General features: G+C 37.4%; 1 protein-coding gene across 3 annotated transcripts in view; it reads left to right on the top strand.

The window, feature by feature from the left end:
• Positions 1-18541, top strand: part of KCNH7 (potassium voltage-gated channel subfamily H member 7) — a 621793-nt gene that overhangs the window by 563588 nt on the left and 39664 nt on the right. For all 3 annotated transcript variants that reach the window (XM_043991004.1, XM_043991002.1, XM_043991003.1), the window contains one exon: positions 12115-12381. In XM_043991004.1, the coding sequence (XP_043846939.1) occupies positions 12115-12381 (267 nt within the window). The remainder of the gene's footprint in view (positions 1-12114; positions 12382-18541) is intronic.

The following is an 18541-nucleotide window of genomic DNA, read 5'->3' on the forward strand; positions in this document are numbered from 1 at the left end:
GTATTTTGGAACAGATATAAACTGGTTTGAGCAGTCATGTCTCAAAGTCCACTCTTTTATTTTCTACCTTGTCTGTAGGTAGGTTTCTGAAAAATTCATCTTGGTCATCTAGATAAGAATTTTCCAAGCAAAAGGCTACTTCTGGGCTAGCAATGTGTCAAAGAGAAAAACTGCTTGACTAACAGTGAATAAGTAAATGTCCACCTATGTATCTTTTTAGCACCTTTTCAATATAAAAGACAATGTGAAGCAATAGTTTGGTTCCATAAATTTGTTCGACCTTTTTTTTTGCTCAGGAGTAGTGAAATCCTGAAACATATACAGGTAAACAAGGCTAGCCCTAGGGAGAAATGCCGAATTAGCACCATATTTTCCTTTTAAATGGGCTCTAGAGTTTCCCCTTGTTGATCTAGGCTTCTCCAGTTCATCATCCTACTTAGCCCTCATTTTCTGAATCTTTCCAGAACTCTCTTCCAAACCAAAACTTACTTATCTCATTGACTCAGGCCCTTGCTCTTTGCAAAAAAACAAAAACAAAAACAGACAAAAAACTAATAAACTTATGAAACAGAACAGGTCTTATAATTAATAAATTATAATTAATAATTATAATGATAATCATTAATATCATTATCTTGATGTCTGAATCCAAAATTGGGAACCAGTGGTACAATGGGAGAAAAGTGCTAGATTTGAAGTCAGAATTCCCATGTTCAAATCCCAGTTTTTTGTGCCCTTGAACAAGTCCTTTTACTTGTTGAAAGAGTTAAACTAGATAATATGTATTGACCTTTCTGACTTGAATTCTACGACACTTTGAATTTCAGGCATCATCATAGTCTGATAGGTGGGCACATATGGGATCCATACTCTAAACATTATATAGACATATATACATATGTATTAATATTATATTGTGTATGTATACAAATATATATAATCATGTGATCTGGTACATGGAGCTTCAGTCATTCCACTAAGCTGCAGATCCACATCACCATTTCAACCTAGACACTTCATTGACACCTCAAACTCAACATGTACAAAAGAGATTTCATCTTTCTTCTAAAAGTCACCTCTCTTCTGTACTTCTGAATGTCTGTCAGTGAAAGCACAGTCCTTTCAGTCTTCTGGGTTTGCAACTTCAGTGTTATCCTTGTCTTCTCATACTTTCCTAAACCCATATAATCACTTCCCAAATCTTGCCTTTTCTATCTCTGCAACAGCTCTCAAATCTATACCTTTCTCACTACTCACACAGCCATTTCCACATTCTACCTCTACCAGGATCACTCAGAAACTTCTCCATTAACATTCTGTCAATCCAAATTTATCACCCAATACAGAATTTCTTAGTGGTTATCTACAAACCCTCAGGATGTTGTTCCTCCTTTCTCAATAAGTTAAGTGTCTGGCTCACAGTCTTCCTTTTCATAACAAGAACTTCTCTCATTATAGTAGATTTTGACATATATGTTTATATTCCTTCAAAATCCCCAATGTCTCAGTTCCTCCATGCATTATTCCACATCTCTTGACCTGCTTCTCCACTCTCAGCTACACAAGGTCATACTTTTGTATGTCTACCATCACCCACATGTATTCTAGTTCCAATTTCAGTAACTTTAAATTTTCTTCATCTAATCAAAATCTTTTAACTTTCCATCTTTTCCCATACTTTACTCTTCCTAAATATGCTCTACCTCCTTATTTCATCCCTCTATTCCTCAGTAATATCCCATTATCCATGGTCTTTGTCTGTACTCTCCTTTCCAAATTTTGGCCCCTTGGTGATGCAGTTTAATGCTACACTAATGCATTATTGGTGGAGCTGTGAACTGATCCGACCATTCTGGAGAGCAGTTTGGAACTATGCCCAAAGGGCTATGGAATTGTTCATACCCTTTGACCCAGTGGTACTACTGCTGGGGCTGTATCCCAAAGAGATCATAGAGGAGGGAAAAGGACCCACATGTACAAAAATATTCATAGCAGCCCTCTTTTAGGTGGCAGGGAATTGGAAATTGAGGGAATGCCCATCAATTGGGGAATGGCTAAATAAGTTGTGGCATATGAATGTAATGGAATACTACTGTGCAGTAAGAAACAATGAGCAGGAGGAGTTCAGAGAAACCTGGAAGGATGCTGACTGAGAGGAGCAGAACCAGGAGAACATTGTACAGAGTAACAGCAACATTGTGTGATGAACAATGGTGATAGTCTTGGCCCGTCTCAGCAGTGCAATGTTCCAAAACTATTTCAAAGAACTCATGATAGAAAATGTCCTCAACATCCAGAAAAAAGAACTGTGGATTATGAATGCAGATTGAACCATACTGTTTCCAGAAAAAAGAAAAGAAAAGAAAATTCCACGTTGGCCATGACCAAAAAAATACTTGTCTCATTCTGCATTCTGAGTTGTTCACCTCTCTCTTAGGTGGTAGATATCATGTTTTATCATTAGTCCTCTGGAATCCTGATTGGTCACTACACTGAATAGAGTTCAATGCGATGGGATTCCATCACATTATATATCACATATGGTTCATCCATTCCCCAGTTTATGGACACCCTCTCAGATTCTCCTTCTTTGCCACCTCAAAAATTACTATAATTGTTTTTCTATATCAATAGAGGTTTTTTTTTTTACTTAGGCTAATCCCCCCTCCCCCCTTCCTTAATCTATGCTCCCTCTAGTTCCCCCCTCCCCTTCTAACTTTTCCCTCTTATTTCCTTGTTGAATGAAATGTATTTATGTACCCATTTCTCTGGGTTTGTGTGTGTGTGTGTGTTTCTTCTTCTTTTGGTAGGTTCAGATAAGAGTGAGGTTCAAATATCAGTCACTATTCCCACAACCATCACCACTCCTCCATGTTTCTATAGATGTCTACTTATGCCCCATGATTATGTAAGAAAACTTTCCTTACATTTCCCTTTCCTACCCCCCCCACAATGTATTCTTTTCCTCTCTTTCCATTTTTAAGATAACCAAGACAATAGAGTCACTGCCAGGCCCTGTCTAATTGGATTCTCTCTATGACCCCCAATGATGATAGAATATCAAGGGGAACACATGTATCTCCCCATATTTGAACAGTAGCAGTTTATCATTGTTTAGTACTTTATCATTGTTCATTCATATTTATTACTTTATATTTCTCTTTGTTTCTGTTTGAACTTCAGTTTCTCTGCAGCTTTACTCTTTTCATCAAGAATGCTTGGAAGGCTTCCATTTCATTAAAGATCCATTTTTTCCCTGTAGCATTATACTCAGTTTTTCTGAGTAAATTATTCTTGACGGTAAATCCATGTCCTTTGCCTTCAAGAATATCATATTCCAAGTTATTTGTTCCTTTAGAATGGTGGCTGCTAAAATTATGTGACCTTAACTGTGACTCCTCCATACTTGATCTGAAAGCTCTGAATTTTAGCTATCATGTTTCCAATAGTTTTCATTTGTGGATTTCTTTCAAGAAGTATTAATGGATTCTTTCAATTTATACTTTGTCCTCTGTTTCAGAGAAATTTGGGTAGTTTTATTTTAATGTTTCTTGAAGTATGATATCTAGGCCCTTTTTGTGTTTTCGTGACAGTCTGGTAGTTCAATGATTCTTAAAGTTTTTACCCCATCTATTTTCCAGGACAGTTGTTTTTGCTTTGAGTTACCTTCCATTTTCTTCTATTTTTTCAGCCTTTTAACTTTGTTTTAATATTTCTTGTTGCCTTTTGACATTATTGGCTTCTATTTAGTCTATTTGAATTTTTAGGAAGTTTGTTGCTTTGGCAAAGTTTTGTACCTCCTCCCCAAACTGTTAATTCCATTTCTAATTCTTTCTTCTAGAGCTTTCATTTCTTTCCCAATTTTTCCCTCAAGTGTTGTCATTCCATTTATCTTAAAAACTCCAACTCTTCTTATTTTTAAACTCTTACTTCATCTCTTCAAAGAATTATAGTTGACTTTTTGCCCAAGACTTCTAGTTTTAGAGACATTTTCTTCTGCGTTTGTGTTTTGAGCATCCTTGCAGCCAAAATAATTCATTATGGTGGGGTTCTTTACTCATTCTTCTAGGCTACTTCCTGACTTTGGTCTTGGTATTAGGCTGGGTTCTGTCACACTTCTGAAGGCAAGGTCTGGACTTGGGCTTATTGTTGCTTTTTTGAGGTATTGTATACTATAATTTCTAGGATCTCTGGGACAAGCTGGGGACCTCCAAGCTTTCCAGACCTGGGTTTGGGTTAGTGAAAGAGTAGGCTGATGCTGGACTCTGCCCCCATCAGATAACTGGAAAGTGTTGTTGCTTCAAAGTGGCAAAATTGTAGGCTCCCCTTTAGCCTAGAATTCCTGCCTTGGTCATTCTACTACAGACTTGACTAGATGCTAGAAGTGAAACACTGCTCTGAGTTCACTGCTGCTGACTTCTGAATATCCTCCTTTCTTGCTTTATCACCCAGGGCCCACCTGGGAATATTACCTCCCTGTTTCTATCCCCTTATCACTCTCCCTTGGATTTATGATGTGGCAAAGTTCCCGTTTCCACCAGTCCCCATTGCAGTGCCCCAGTATAGATCTAGGGGTGCCCCAATATGGATCTGGGACCTCCTTTTACACTAGTGTTCAGCTTTTCCCTGGGCAGTAGAGTGCTCCAGAGCTCAGTGTATTCCTGGCCTGACCTTGTCTTTTGTCTAGCTCCCTATGCTGAGCTAGGCTGGATAAATGACTCACTCGTGATTTTTTCTGTATTTCCCCAACAAGATTAGTTCTGGTACATGTTCTATATCTTTTTAGAGGAATTTATGGGGGCAACCTCACTGCACTGCTTCCTATCACTCCACAATCTTGGCCCTGCCTCCTGCAGCATTCAACTGAAACTTCTCTCTCCAAAGTTACAAATGATCTGTTAATTGAAAACCCCAATGTCCTCTTTTTGATCCACTGTCGATTACCCTCTCCTCTTGTACATTCTCTGGGTTTTCATAACATTGCTCTCTCTTGGTTATCCTCCTACCTGTCTGACCACTCCTTGGTCACTTTTAGTGGTTCTTCAGATTATGCCCACTAAGTATGACGATCACCAAGGCTCTGTCCTGTGCTTAAGAACCCTTGATATATATATAGAGAGAAAGAGAAACAGATAGATAGATAGATATGTGTGTGTGTGTGTGTGTATCCTCTTACTAGGTGATTTCATAAGTTCCAGTGTGTTCAGCTATAATCTCTATAGTACAAAATCTAGTCCTAGTCTCTCTTCTGAGCTCCAGTTCCACACCACTATTATTTTGAACTATTTACCATCAGCATCTCAAACTCAACATGTTCAAGGTAGAGCTAATTGTCATTCTCCTGAAATTTTCCCCTCTTTTGAACTTTTTTTTTAATTAATTAATTAATTTAATTTTTTGCAGGGCAATGGGGGTTGTGACTTGCCTAGGGTCACACAGCTAGTAAGTGTCAAGTGTCTGAGGCCGGATTTGAACTCAGGTACTCCTGACTCCAGGGCCGGTGCTTTATCCACTGTGCCACCTAGCTGCCCCCTCTTTTGAACTTTAATATTGTTGAAGGCACAACTATTCTTACAGCCACCCAAGATTACAACCTTAGAGCCACCCTCAAGACCTGTCTCTTGATCACCCTACATAATGAGTCTGTTGCCAAGCCTTGTGATTTCTTTCTCTACAATATTTCATTCATATATATACATACATACAGCATTGCAACTGCCTTCTACTTGGTCTGCATATTTCAAGTCTCTTCCACTCCAATATATCCTGCAAAGAGATGCCAAAATGATTTCCCCAAATCATTTTGACCATGTAAAAACACACTGTCTCTCTTTTCTCTCTTTCCCTCTCTCTCTTCTCTCTCTCAATAAATCCTGCTTTCCTATAACCTCCAGAATAAAATATAAAAAAAACCCTTTTTGGTATTTAAGACTCTTCACAATCTGACCCCTTCCTGCCTTTACAATCTTCTTAGATTCTTTTCCTTTCTGCACATTCTACAATTCAGCCACACTGGCCTACTTACTGTCCCTCAAACATGACATTACATCTTTCATCTACATTGCTTTACGCCAACTCTTTCCCATACCTAAAATCTCCCTTCAAACCTCTGACTCTTAGAATCTCTGACTTCTTTGAAGGTTTTACTCCACTTTCTACAACAGCCCTTTCCCAGGGACTTTCACTGCTAATGCCTTCCCCCATCCCACGATACCTTTCAGCTACTCTCTGTATATGTTATATGTTCTAGTTATTTATTCCTTGTGTCCCCCATTAGGATGTGAGCTCCTTTAGGGCAGGAACTGATTTTTTCTTTCTTTTAATCAACAATGCTTTGCACATTGTAAGCACTTAATAAATGCTTATTGATTGATTGGTACACTAATTGAAAGACATCTTAAAAGCCAAAAGCTGGAATCGCTGAATCAGATTCATTTGTAGGCAATTGTGAAGGAGATGAAATTTGACTTCGATGTTTCTTCCAACTTCTCATTTTCATGCCCTTATGGTTTGTCTTTGCTTTATGGTTTGTTTGTTTTCCTGTTGTTGCTTCCTTCCCTTGACCTTCTTTGCCTTCCCCTAATTTAAGTCTCTTGACTCTCTGGTTCTCCTCCTTACTTGATGACACCATGTTCCTTCTAATCTTGAAATTTCATTCATATGTAGCTATTAGGCACAATATATGAATCCTTGAGTGAGCATTTAGATTTTATTTTGTCCGTATACATCTTTTTTATCTTTCTTTGATCTCTTTGAAGTTTATGCCTCGTAGTAGTGGTATCAATGGGTCAAAGAGTAAGCAAACTTTATTGACTTTTGGGGGTCAGTTCTAAATTGCTTTTCAAAGTACTTAGACCAATTCATATATCCACCAATAGTGTATTGGTGTGTGTCTAACCACCCACAGCAGCATCAACAAGTTTCATTTTCCCTTTTTTTGTGTCAGTTAATAAACGTTACTATGTGCCAGGCTCTGTGCAAAGTTCAGGGAATACAAAGAGTCAAAAAATAGTGCTTACTCTCAAAGAGACACCAAATAATGAGGGAGACAACATGCAAATAATCAGAGCATTTGGAGTTTAAAGATAATTTTTGAAGCTTCTTAACTAAAAGGATGAAATCTCTAATATGGCATCTGGGAGCATATGTGTTAAAGGAACAACAAATCACAGCACATGAATAACTGACCTATTCCAGATAGCCATGAATACAGTTCTACCCCTTGTTCAGTTACTTCAGGGTCATGACATAAGGAAAGCAATAAGAAAACAAGCCAAAACCACAGGCCCTGAATCTTCACATTATATCTCTTCGGTTATATACAATAATAAAATAAACTGAACAGGACAAAGTAAATGTGATAAAATGTGACAAATCTTTTGTTACAATTTTCTTATATAATCATTTTATTTTAAACTATTTCCGCCAGGAAAATATTCTCAAAATTGTTACCAGAATAAAATCAAAAAGTAAAATGCTCAGAAATCACATAAAATTCATTAACCAAGGATTATGATTATCTACTGGATTTGCTAAACATAAATGACACTTGGGTTCCTGGTAATTCCTCTGAGAAGGCTTAAAAAATTGGGATAAAGTATCAGCACAACAACACTTGTCCCCTGTTTACTTGAGGTGGAGGGATTTTTATTTTTATCATTTTTAGAACTGGAGGGTCAAATGCAGTTGGTAATTAAATCAGGACATGTGTGTGTGCCCTTTTATTCATTTGGATCCAAGTAAAGGAGCTGGAAACAAATCACGAATGCTTTTAAAGTGGCCCCTTTGAGAAAATGGGATGATCATATAATCAACTCAGTGAGAGAGAGAGAGAGAGAGAGAGAGAGAGAGAGAGAGAGAGAGAGAGAGAGAGAGAGAGAGAGAGGCAGGGGGATGGATTTCCAGTTATCTGAATCCTAAAGTGATTCTTATGGCAGTATAACAAGGGTAAAAAGATACCTTTATAGGAGTGTTGCCATCTTAAGCTCTTATTCAAACTCAATTCCAAACAAAAGGGAAGAGAAAGAATAGAACATGGGGAGATAAGGCAACTTCACAGAGAATTCATAGTACTATTTTCACCTAGAAGGCAGTGAAAGAAATAGCTTCTTACCTAAAACTATTTCCATTTCAATTTATTCACTGAGTTTAATTAGAAGAGGGTAGAAGTTGATGTATCCTGAATGAAGAGTTACCTAAAGACCCAATTCCATATCTTCCATTAGTTGTTGTTGTTTGTCCTTCATTTTTGAAGAACACTATGGCATTGGGAGGTGATGCCATGACTTTCACTGAATTAGATTTAAGTGAGAAAGGGCTGTGCAAAGTCACCAGCCTAACTCTCTCCTCCAGAGCCATCTGGGTCCAGTAGCAAGATATACATCAGGAAAACTGAAGATGGCCCCCATGTTCGAAGCAATTAGGGTTAAATGACTTGCCCAGGGTCACATGGCTAGTAAATGTCAAGTGTCTGAGTCTGGATTTGAACTCAGGTCCTCCTGAATCCAGGGCCGATGCTCTATCCACTGCACCACCTAGTTGCCCCTCTTCCAACATGAGTCTGATAGAAATATTTTTATTTTTTAAATTCACAAATGGATTATCATTTCAATTTTCCTTTTTTTGAGTAGAAGGAAAATCTTCAAATGGTGCTTTATTTTATCAAATACAATAATAAGAAAAAGTTGTTCTGCCATCAGAGCAATAGAGAAATTAATATGGGATCAAAAAACCTTACTATTATATCACTGACATGGAATATTGAATTATATGGGTTAATCATTCTTTGTACATCCTATTTCTATAACTGTATTGAAACATTTAACTGAAGATTCTAGGCTGTCTGTGTTTGTCTTGAATATGTATACTTCCCAGGCAGATTATCTATCTGGCTCTATTTGACTGAAAGGCAGCATGATACAGTGGTGAGAGATCTGGCCTCAAAGCCAGTAAGACCTGGCTTCCAGTCCCGCTTCTGCGTGGCAGTGTGATCCTGGGCATGTCACTGTCCAGGGTTCTAGGCAGCTCTCTATAAGTAGCAGAGAAGGTGACAATCCACATTGATAAAGGGAGTTTCCTCTTCTGGGAGTTCCCTGCCTGAATTAAATCACAGATATAGTACCAATCCTATTTGACTATTGAGTTAAGTGACAGGAATTACTCTTGTAATATATTTCATAGATACTTGGCTTAAATCAGCTAGCACGGTGCATTCAGGTAAGTAATATGTCTTGAAAGTATAGTTCCGAGGCAGCTAGGTGGCACAGTGGATAGAGCACCAGCCCTGGATTCAGGAGTACCTGAGTTTAAATTCGGCCTCAGACATTTGACACTTACTAGCTATGTGACCCTGGACAAGTCACTTAACCCCAATTGCCTCACTAAAAAAAAAAAAAAAGTATAGTTCCCCCCAGGCTATTTACTGAATAATCACTGAGTGTTATGCAGCATTCTACAAGCTAAAATTACATGGAAAAGCTTTGACCTCTATAATACTTTTATTTCTCTAAGAATAATTAAGATTACAACCTATACATGCTTTCTCATGCTGTACAATTAGTGTCTGTGTTCTCACATAAACCCTCCATAGAGAAGCTACTCAACATGCCATAGGCCTTTCTCTGGGTCTTTAACAATTTATGGGTACCCATGCAGCACTCAAGATGCCCATCTGTTATCCTTTGCTTTAGCAATATAAAACTTTATGCAAAGATCTAAAACCCTAAATAGATGAAATAGTGTAGCATCTTGCAAACGAAAACACATGTAGCTATTAAGCATGTGTCCACATTGATTGGGATTGATGGTATGCTCAGAACAGCTTCTACTTCTTTGGAAAAAAGCTTCTTTAAACTGTTTAAAGGGTATTCAGATGTAGTTTGTTGGATGAAGAAAGGGGTTTACTCTAGTAGCATGGGTGACCATGGTTAGAGAAAGGGAATATCAAGAAGGCTCACCCTGTCCTGTTTGGTGAGTGACTTCTGTGACCCACATGATCTAGAAATGTTTCACTTAACTCCTGGACCATCTTCCCACCTGCTGTTTTATTATCACTGAATGCATACCCTCCACCTCTCCCATCCCTTCCCCTTTTCAGTTATGGAACTATTAGCAAATTAATAGTGTCACAGATACTGGAAAAGGTGTGTTGTTCTTCTCCCCTGCCAATACCCTCAGGATTCCCATAATATCCAAAACCAAAATTTCCCTCTTTGGTCACCAGTTCTCTATAAGTTTTACTTATAAGTATCTTGAGCACAGAGACTGCCTTTGCTTCTTTATTTTTCTCCTCAGAATTTAGCACAGAGTTTGGCATATAAGTGCTAAATAAATGTGTGTTTTTTCATTCATTCTCTTAGAGAATTCATGAATCAAAGTCAATCAGTCAATAAGTAATTACTACTTACACTGTGTACCAGGAACTGTAACCAGGGGTATAGAAAACAAGAAAGCTAAAACAAACTGGTAAATTGTAGTGAAGCCCACGATGAGGGATGTTCAACATATATTGGAATGAAATTGGGAGCTATTGGAAGTTTTTCCAGGTGGGAAATGCCGAGTGCAAAGTAAACACTCATTAAGGAAAATTCATTGGTAATACCCGAGATAGGTTGGACCTAGAGGTAAGCAAGCTTTTGAGAAGAAAGTTCCACAGAGTCTATAAGAGAAGAGGGTTGGGCGCGGGGAGGGGGGGGGGCGAGCGAGGTAAGCAGATGATGTAGGTAGAAAAGATAACCAATTAACTAGATTGGTGGTAAGTAAATATCCATAAGTAAAGAGAATTTCAAAGTTTTACTGAAGAAAATGTCTGGGGTTGCCAGTAACAATAAGATAGTTAGGCAAGTGGGAGGCCCTAAGTGGAAGAATAAGATCAGTTTTCATTGTGTTTAACTTGAGGTGGCACAACATGAACTAACTCCTTAATAACAATAATTTTCCCATGTAGAGAATTTTAACTCAAATCCGTTTTTGCTCTGGGCTGTTTTCTTGGTGAAATTATGATATTTAAAATAACAGAGAAAAATAGCTCTGTTAACAGTTTCTTTTGCCATATGGGAACTAAAGATTCTGTTGACAGTTTTTGTGGTATGGTCCTAAATCAATTAGTTTGGTCTTCTATGAATAAGCAATTAAGCATAATGTTAGGGAACAACAAGGCATAGAGTATATGGGGACACTTTTAACCATTTCTGTAGAAAATGCTATGCATTCTGGAATTATGTTGATTAGTAATTAGCAGAAACCAGATGGGAAATCATGCTGTCTCCCCAGGACACTAATGGAAACAAGTCACAGAATTTGTCTCTTGAAGCTTTTCCTGCTGAAATATGTTTTAACTCAACCTTCAGGGTTGGTATCATCTTGACATTTCATTTTAAAACAGGCAATATGCACTAGTGGCTTTAATGTAATTAGGTTTTTTAAAAGGCATCTTAATTCCTGTATTTAAGCTTTATATTCTTCACATCATAAAACACAGCCAAACTGCCCACTAGACCAGGACTTCAAGGAGATTTTGTACATGTAATGGAGGTTGAAATCCAACCTGCCTGCACTTCAGAAATACCACTGCCTCACATAGTTTCTTGAACAAGAGTGAAGTCCCACAAATTATAAACCACAGGCATAAAGAAAGCTTATATAATTAAGATTTTGAAAACAGAGACAATTTTTCTTCCTCTCTTTTTTTCTGAAATGATTAACTCCCACAATCATATTTTTAGAACTTAAATATTTCTTGGGTTAGGTAAACAAGTTTTTGAGTTTCCTACAATTTTTCTGTCAAAAATAAAGGGAATCTCAAAAACCTCTAGCAAAGGTATATTTTGATTTTGAAATTAATAATATGGTTATCAAATATCTAATAGCCCCTTCAGGTTGTTTTGTCTTGAGAAGACCATAGACTATAAATGAATAATTGAATCTCTATTTTCTATAGAAAAATAAAGATAGTTGATAGCGGTGATTTCTTTAAAAATTCATTGCTAAAGTTCTTTAAAGAAAATGCATGGAAGGATTTAGCTGAACAATAGCACAGTATATGATGAGAACAAAGACTGCTAACAAAATTGTACCCATTTGGTTATCTTGTATAAAATGATTTCTTGTTAATAGATTATCGCAAAGGGACTAGTACACATGATCCTGGAGACTCCGTAGATACCACAAGACGTTATCAGTGTCCTAAGAAACATTTTGAAGAGAAGAAAAGTGGATCATCATCATTTATCTCATCCATTGATGATGAACAAAAACCTCTTTTCTCCAGAACAGTGGATTATGCTCCAGGAACTGAGAAAAGAACCAGCTTGAATTCTGAAGAACAAACTATGACCACTTCTGAAAGACTCCATCTTGATAAAAGAAGTCATTCTTATAAAGGTAATAGGCTTTCTCACTGCCTGTCTTTCTTCAGTACTGATTATTAGGGTAGGGAGAGGGATGTTTTTGCCAATTAGCATAATTAAATATGTTACTCCAATTTTTTGAGGATTTTAAGACTTCGATAATGACTTATAGAGGCATCTATCTAATTATATTACATTGAAAGAAGAGAAGCATTTATATAGTACACACTATGTACTTTTTTCTGGGGCAGCGAGGGTTAAGTGACTTGCTCAGGGTCTCACAGCTAGTAAGTGTCAAGTGTCTGAGTTCAGATTTGAACTCAGGTCCTCCTGAATCCAGGGCCAGTGCTTTATCCACTGTTTCACCTAGCTGCCCCCTCAGCTAATTTTTATACTTTGTTTTCCCCTATTAGTTTGTGATCTCCTGAAGGGCAAGGGACTGTCTTTTACCTTTCTTTGTATATCCCCACTACAAAGTACAGTGCCTAGCACATTGTAGGTGCTTAATATTTATTGACTGACTGAATTGCTTACTATCACATAGCTTTCTATTTTAGCCAGTCCTAGTTTCACATTCTACCATCCTTTTTGCTACCTAGTATATGCCCTCTCCTTCCACCTACTTTTTAGCTCTGGAACCACAATTAATTAAAAACTATCAGTGCTTCTGGAAAAGGCATGACAGTCCACTCCCCTATGACTTTCCAGGTCAATATACCTCTCACTGTCCAACACTCCCTTAGGTTGTTGTTGTTGAGTTGTTTTCAGTCATGTTGACTCTCTGTGACCCCATTTGGAGTTTTCTTGACAGAGATAATGGATTGCTTGAAATGTTGTCGTCCAACCTGTTTTAAAATGAGGAAATTGAGGCAAACAGGATTAAGTAGCTTGTCCAGAGTGACAAAAGTAATGCCTGAGGCCATATTTGAACTCATGAAGATGAGTCTTTCTGATTTCAAGCCCAGTGCTCTAAGCATTGTACCACCTAGCTGCCCGCATACTACCTTATATATATGTATTTTTTTAAATGCTAGTTGACTAGTTAAGTGACTGTATTCCCCATTAGAATGTTAGCTCTGTGAGGCAAGAATTGTCTTATTTGGGGGGGGCGGGTGTCCCCAATGCTTAGCATAGTGCATGGAATATAGAAATTGCTTAATAAGTGCTTTTCCCCTCATTCATTCATTCATTGGAAATGGTGGTTTGAAGAATGCATAGTATTCTACAATTAATTTTGTGTTTCTTACTTTCAATTCATAGTATTTGGGGGGCAGCTAGGTGGTAAATAAAGTGATAAAGTACCAGCCCTAGATTCAGGAGGGCCTGAGTTCAAATCCAGCCTCAAACACTTGACACTTACTAGCTGCATGACCCTGGGCAAGTCACTTAACCCTCATTGCCCTGGAGGGAAAGAAAAAACAAAAAGAAACAAACAAGTTGAAAGGGCAAGATAGGGAGGGGTGGGGAGTGGGGGGCTTATGATGAAATCAGGAGTAAAACTGAAGGAAAATTATGAGAGGACAGCCTTGGATGCCCTCCTTAAACGGGGATCTGGGAGGAGCTCTCCAATATCCACCCTTTGTTTGTTGTTGTATAGTAGTTTCAGTTGTATCTGACTCTTTGTGGCCCATTTGAGGGTTTTCTTCACAAAAATATGGGAGTGGTTTGCTATTTTCTACTATTTTATAGATGAGGAACTAAGGAAAACAGAGTTAAGTGACTTGCTCAGGGTCACACAACTAGTAAGGATCTGAGGCTGAATTTGAATGCATGGAGATAAATCTCTTCCTGATTCCAAACCCAGTGCTCTGTCTGTTGCACTGGGACAGCTAGGTGGTGCAGTAGATAAGAGTACTGGCCCTAAAGCTGGGAGGAACTGAGTTCAAATATGACCTCAGACACTTACCAGCTGTGTGACCCTGGGTAAGTCACTTAACTCCAATTGCCTTAAACATATGGGGTTATCTCCAGTTGTCCTGAAGTATATCTTGCCACTGGACCTAGATGGCTGTGGAGGAGAGAGTAAGGCTGGTGACTTTGCACAGTCCTGCTTCACTTAAATCCAATTCACTGTAAGTCATAACATCACCCAATGTCATGGTCCTTTTCAAGAATGAAAGACAGGGGACAGCTAGGTAGCGCAGTGGATAAAGCACTAGCCCTGGATTCAGGAGGACCTGAGTTCAAATCTGGCTTCAGACACATGATACTTATTAGCTGTGTGATACTGGGCAAGTCACTTAACCCTCATTGCCCAGAAAGAAAGAAAGAAAGAAAGAAAGAAAGAAAGAAAGAAAGAAAGAAAGAAAGAAAGAAAGAAAGAAAGAAAGAAAGAAAGAAAGAAAGAAAGAAAGAGAGAATGAAAGACAATTATCCACTACACCATCTAGCTGCCCAATGTCCACCCTCTAGACTCTCAAATCGGAGCGAGAGAGGGCCCCCAGGGAAAAGCAGTACTAAAGAAGGGGACTTTTAGTATTGATATGATTTTTCAGGATAATGACATTCAAATGACTTCTGGAAGTATAGCTGTATGGGAAAAGTCAGGCCTCAGGGAAGGAGTTCTATAACTAAAATGGTTAAGTCCTATAGAATATGATCTGCCCCATAAGGTTCTACAGTAGGACTTATGGCAAAGTCCACCTATCCAGAAGGCGCAGTGTCAGGGAAAAAAATGGCAAGGAGATATCCAGGGTGCTACTACTCTATGAATAAAGCTCTCCCAACAATACATATCTACTCCCATAGCACTTTGCTTTAATTTCTTTTATGACCAGAGTACTGATCATATTATTCCTGGTACTATATTTTTGTACATACTTTATTCCCCTCCCTCTCCCCCCACCTCTCTCTCTCTCTCTCTCTCTCTCTCTCTCTCTCTCTCTCTCTCTCTCACACACACACACACACACACACACACACACACCCCTATAAGCAGCTTAATAAAAGAGATGATATCTTTCTCTTTCTATCTCTCCCAGTATCTTGCATATAATGGGATCACAGCTTTAGAACTACAAGTTTTAAGTTCAGGTACTCCAGATACCTTATTTTACAGACATGGAAACTGAGCAATGGCATGAAGTGACTTGCCTAAGTTCATTCAGAGAGTTGGTAGCAGAGTCTCAATGAAATTCTTTTGAATGACAAATGAAAGAAAATCACTTTTGCCCTAATACCTCTTTGAAATATGCTAAGAATGTAGGCAAATGTTCTTCAGTCAATCTAAAATCTTGAGGAAATGAATGAAATAGTTCCTCATCTATCACAATGGAAATATGGAATATTAGCTGTGGCTACTAAATGTTTTATTTCAGTTATTCATGAAAAGTGGCTATTTTGGGAACTCCAAGAATAGAAATAGAAGCAGATTGTGTAACCTAAGTCAGCAATTCTGCAAACCTCTCCATCACCTCAGTCTTCTTATAAAGGTCAGTTCAGCTTGGTCCTGATAGGATATGTTCTAGGACTTTTTTTTTCCACTTCAATTTTCAATGTCTTGAGGGTCAAACTTCTTTAGGAAGCAGTTTTAATATCTAAGAGGGTTCATCAATGAAGAACATTTTCTTGTCCTTCAGCCTAGGTTTTCTTTTGTTCTTTACTTCTAATTATTGTATCTAGCTTCCCCATTCCACCCACACAATTCTAAATAATTATTCTGCTAACAAATTTAATATCCACAATTCTTTGGTTTTCAAGTGTTTCACAAATCAATCACTGTTCAAAAAATAATGACCTTAAGAGATGTATATCAAAGTATATGCCATACCAATTGGCTAAAATAATTGATGCCATATAGCATCAATCAGTATAAATAGTTAAACCTAATTAAGGAGCAACTAATAACCAAAAGTAGAGCAATAAGCTTACTTAATTTCCCAATAATTTTAAGGAAGAATGCCCATGGAATGCCCAAAAAATTGGATATAACGAAAGTTTTCATTTTTGGAAGAGTCTCTTAAAGCATTTGCAGTTAGAACTGTTCATAGGATGATTATTGTGCCATTTCTCACACAATGCTGACTCACTAACAATAAGAAAATTCATTGGATTAAATTTCTGATATTGGGTCAAAGGTTTCAGATGGCAAATATAACAGAACAGTACATCTAATCTCCGTCCCCCTCACAAATGAAAAGTTAAGTAGAATTGGCATCTCTTTAGAGGAAGGTCAAAAGTTAAGTCTACCAAAATTGTGTACCCATAGCCATTTGAAAGTTTACTTTCTGTTCACTCATTTCCAGAAATGTGTCCTTGCAACTATAGCAACATTTTCCAAGGCAACCAAGTTCTGTATCTATTTTGGGCTATATTTAAAAAGTGTCTCCACGGATGTTCATTTTGATTAAGACCACAAACTATCATTTCCCCTTTGAACTCCTGTTTTTTTATTGCAGTTATTGAAAGTCAAATTTCTTTATTCATATTTTAATAAAATTATAAAATTAAATCAAGATAGCTTCCTCAAAAGTATCTTGTTTTTCTAACATCAAATTTAGACATCAAAATTTTCTCTTGAGGTATTGAAAAACATAATCACCCATACTTTATTGCTCTTGATTTAAATAGTTTTCTCTTCTTTGAAAATGGATTACATATGAATGCAGCAAATAATAATACCAAGAGCAGTTTAAATACAGGCAGATATTATGCAATCTATCTTGGCTCAATATTCTCCAGCACAACTTCTAATCACCACTCTCTGTTTTTGTCATTCTGGTATTCTCTTCAAAAAACCAATCCATGGGGGCAGCTAGGTGGCGCAGTGGATAAAGCACCAGCCTTGGATTCAGGAGTACCTGAGTTCAAATCCGGCCTCAGACACTTGACACTTACTAGCTGTGTGACCCTGGGCAATTCACTTAACCCCCATTGCCCTGCAAAAAAAAAAAACAAAAACAAACAAACAACAAAAAAAAACAATCCAATCCAACAAGCACTTACTAAGCAATCTCTACCCTTAAAATACTTATATTCTCCTGTGAAATATAACCAGGTATGTTCTGGTAAAGTTTAACAAGAAGCCTCAAAAAGGCAGACCACACTTTTGAGTTCAATTCACATTATTAACATTCTCTCCATCACTTTCATAAGTCTAGACAATAAAACAATGAATCAGGTCCTAATTTGTGGGTACCCATCAATTGGTAAATGGCCAATTCCTGGTATATAAATACACTGAAAATTTAGCAGTAAGCTCAAGCTGGTAAGAGCTGGTTCCAGCAAACCCTTGGATGCAAAATATATACAATAAAGTTCAATAAAAAATATATTAGGGGCAACTAGGTGGCGCAGTGGATAGAGCACTGGCCCTGAAGTCAGGAGGACCTGAGTTCAAGTCCGACCTCAGACACTTAACACTTACTAGCTGTGTGACCTTAGGCAATTGCCTCGCCAAAAAAAAAAAAAAAAAATATATATATATATATATATATATATATATATGTATGTATGTATGTATATACATATACATATATACATATATATCATATGCAATATGTATACAATAAGATTCTGTAAACAAGTATAATATATAATCATTTGTGGAAGTCATACCTCCATTGACTATAAATATCCTGTGGCACATGAACTTATCTCAGAAGCTGGGAATTCTTTTTTTAAGCATTTTTATTTAAAGTTTTGAATTCCAAATTCTTTCCCTCCCTCACTTCACTTTCTGCTCCCTGAGGCAGTAAGCAATCAGATATAGACAAATATGGACAATTATGTAAAACATTTCCATATTTGTCATTTTGTATAAGAAGACCTGAATAAATGGGGAAAAAAGAAAGTGAAAAATAGCATGCTTCAGAATGTATTCAACCAATATCAGTTCTTTCTCTGGAGGTGAATAGTATGTTTCATCACTCCTTTGGAATTGTCTTGGATCCTTGTATTGCTGAGAATAGTAATCAATAATGCTATTCTTCATCAAATATTGCTGTTACTGTGTTCACCATTCTCCTGCTTCTATTTGTTTCACTGTACATCAGTTCATGTAAGTCTTTACAGGTTTTTCTGAAATCATCCTGCTTGTCATTTCTTATAGCACAATAATATTCTATTATAATCATATACCACAGAAGATGGGAATTCTAAAGAGGCATAAATGGGAAGTATTCTGTATTCCAGGTATGGGATACAGTCAGTACAAAGAGATGGAGGAAGGAAATAAAATGCCAAATTCAGGGAAT

Source organism: Dromiciops gliroides, chromosome 3, assembly GCF_019393635.1.
Source record: "Dromiciops gliroides isolate mDroGli1 chromosome 3, mDroGli1.pri, whole genome shotgun sequence".
In the NCBI taxonomy this organism is placed as follows: Eukaryota; Metazoa; Chordata; class Mammalia; order Microbiotheria; family Microbiotheriidae; genus Dromiciops; species Dromiciops gliroides.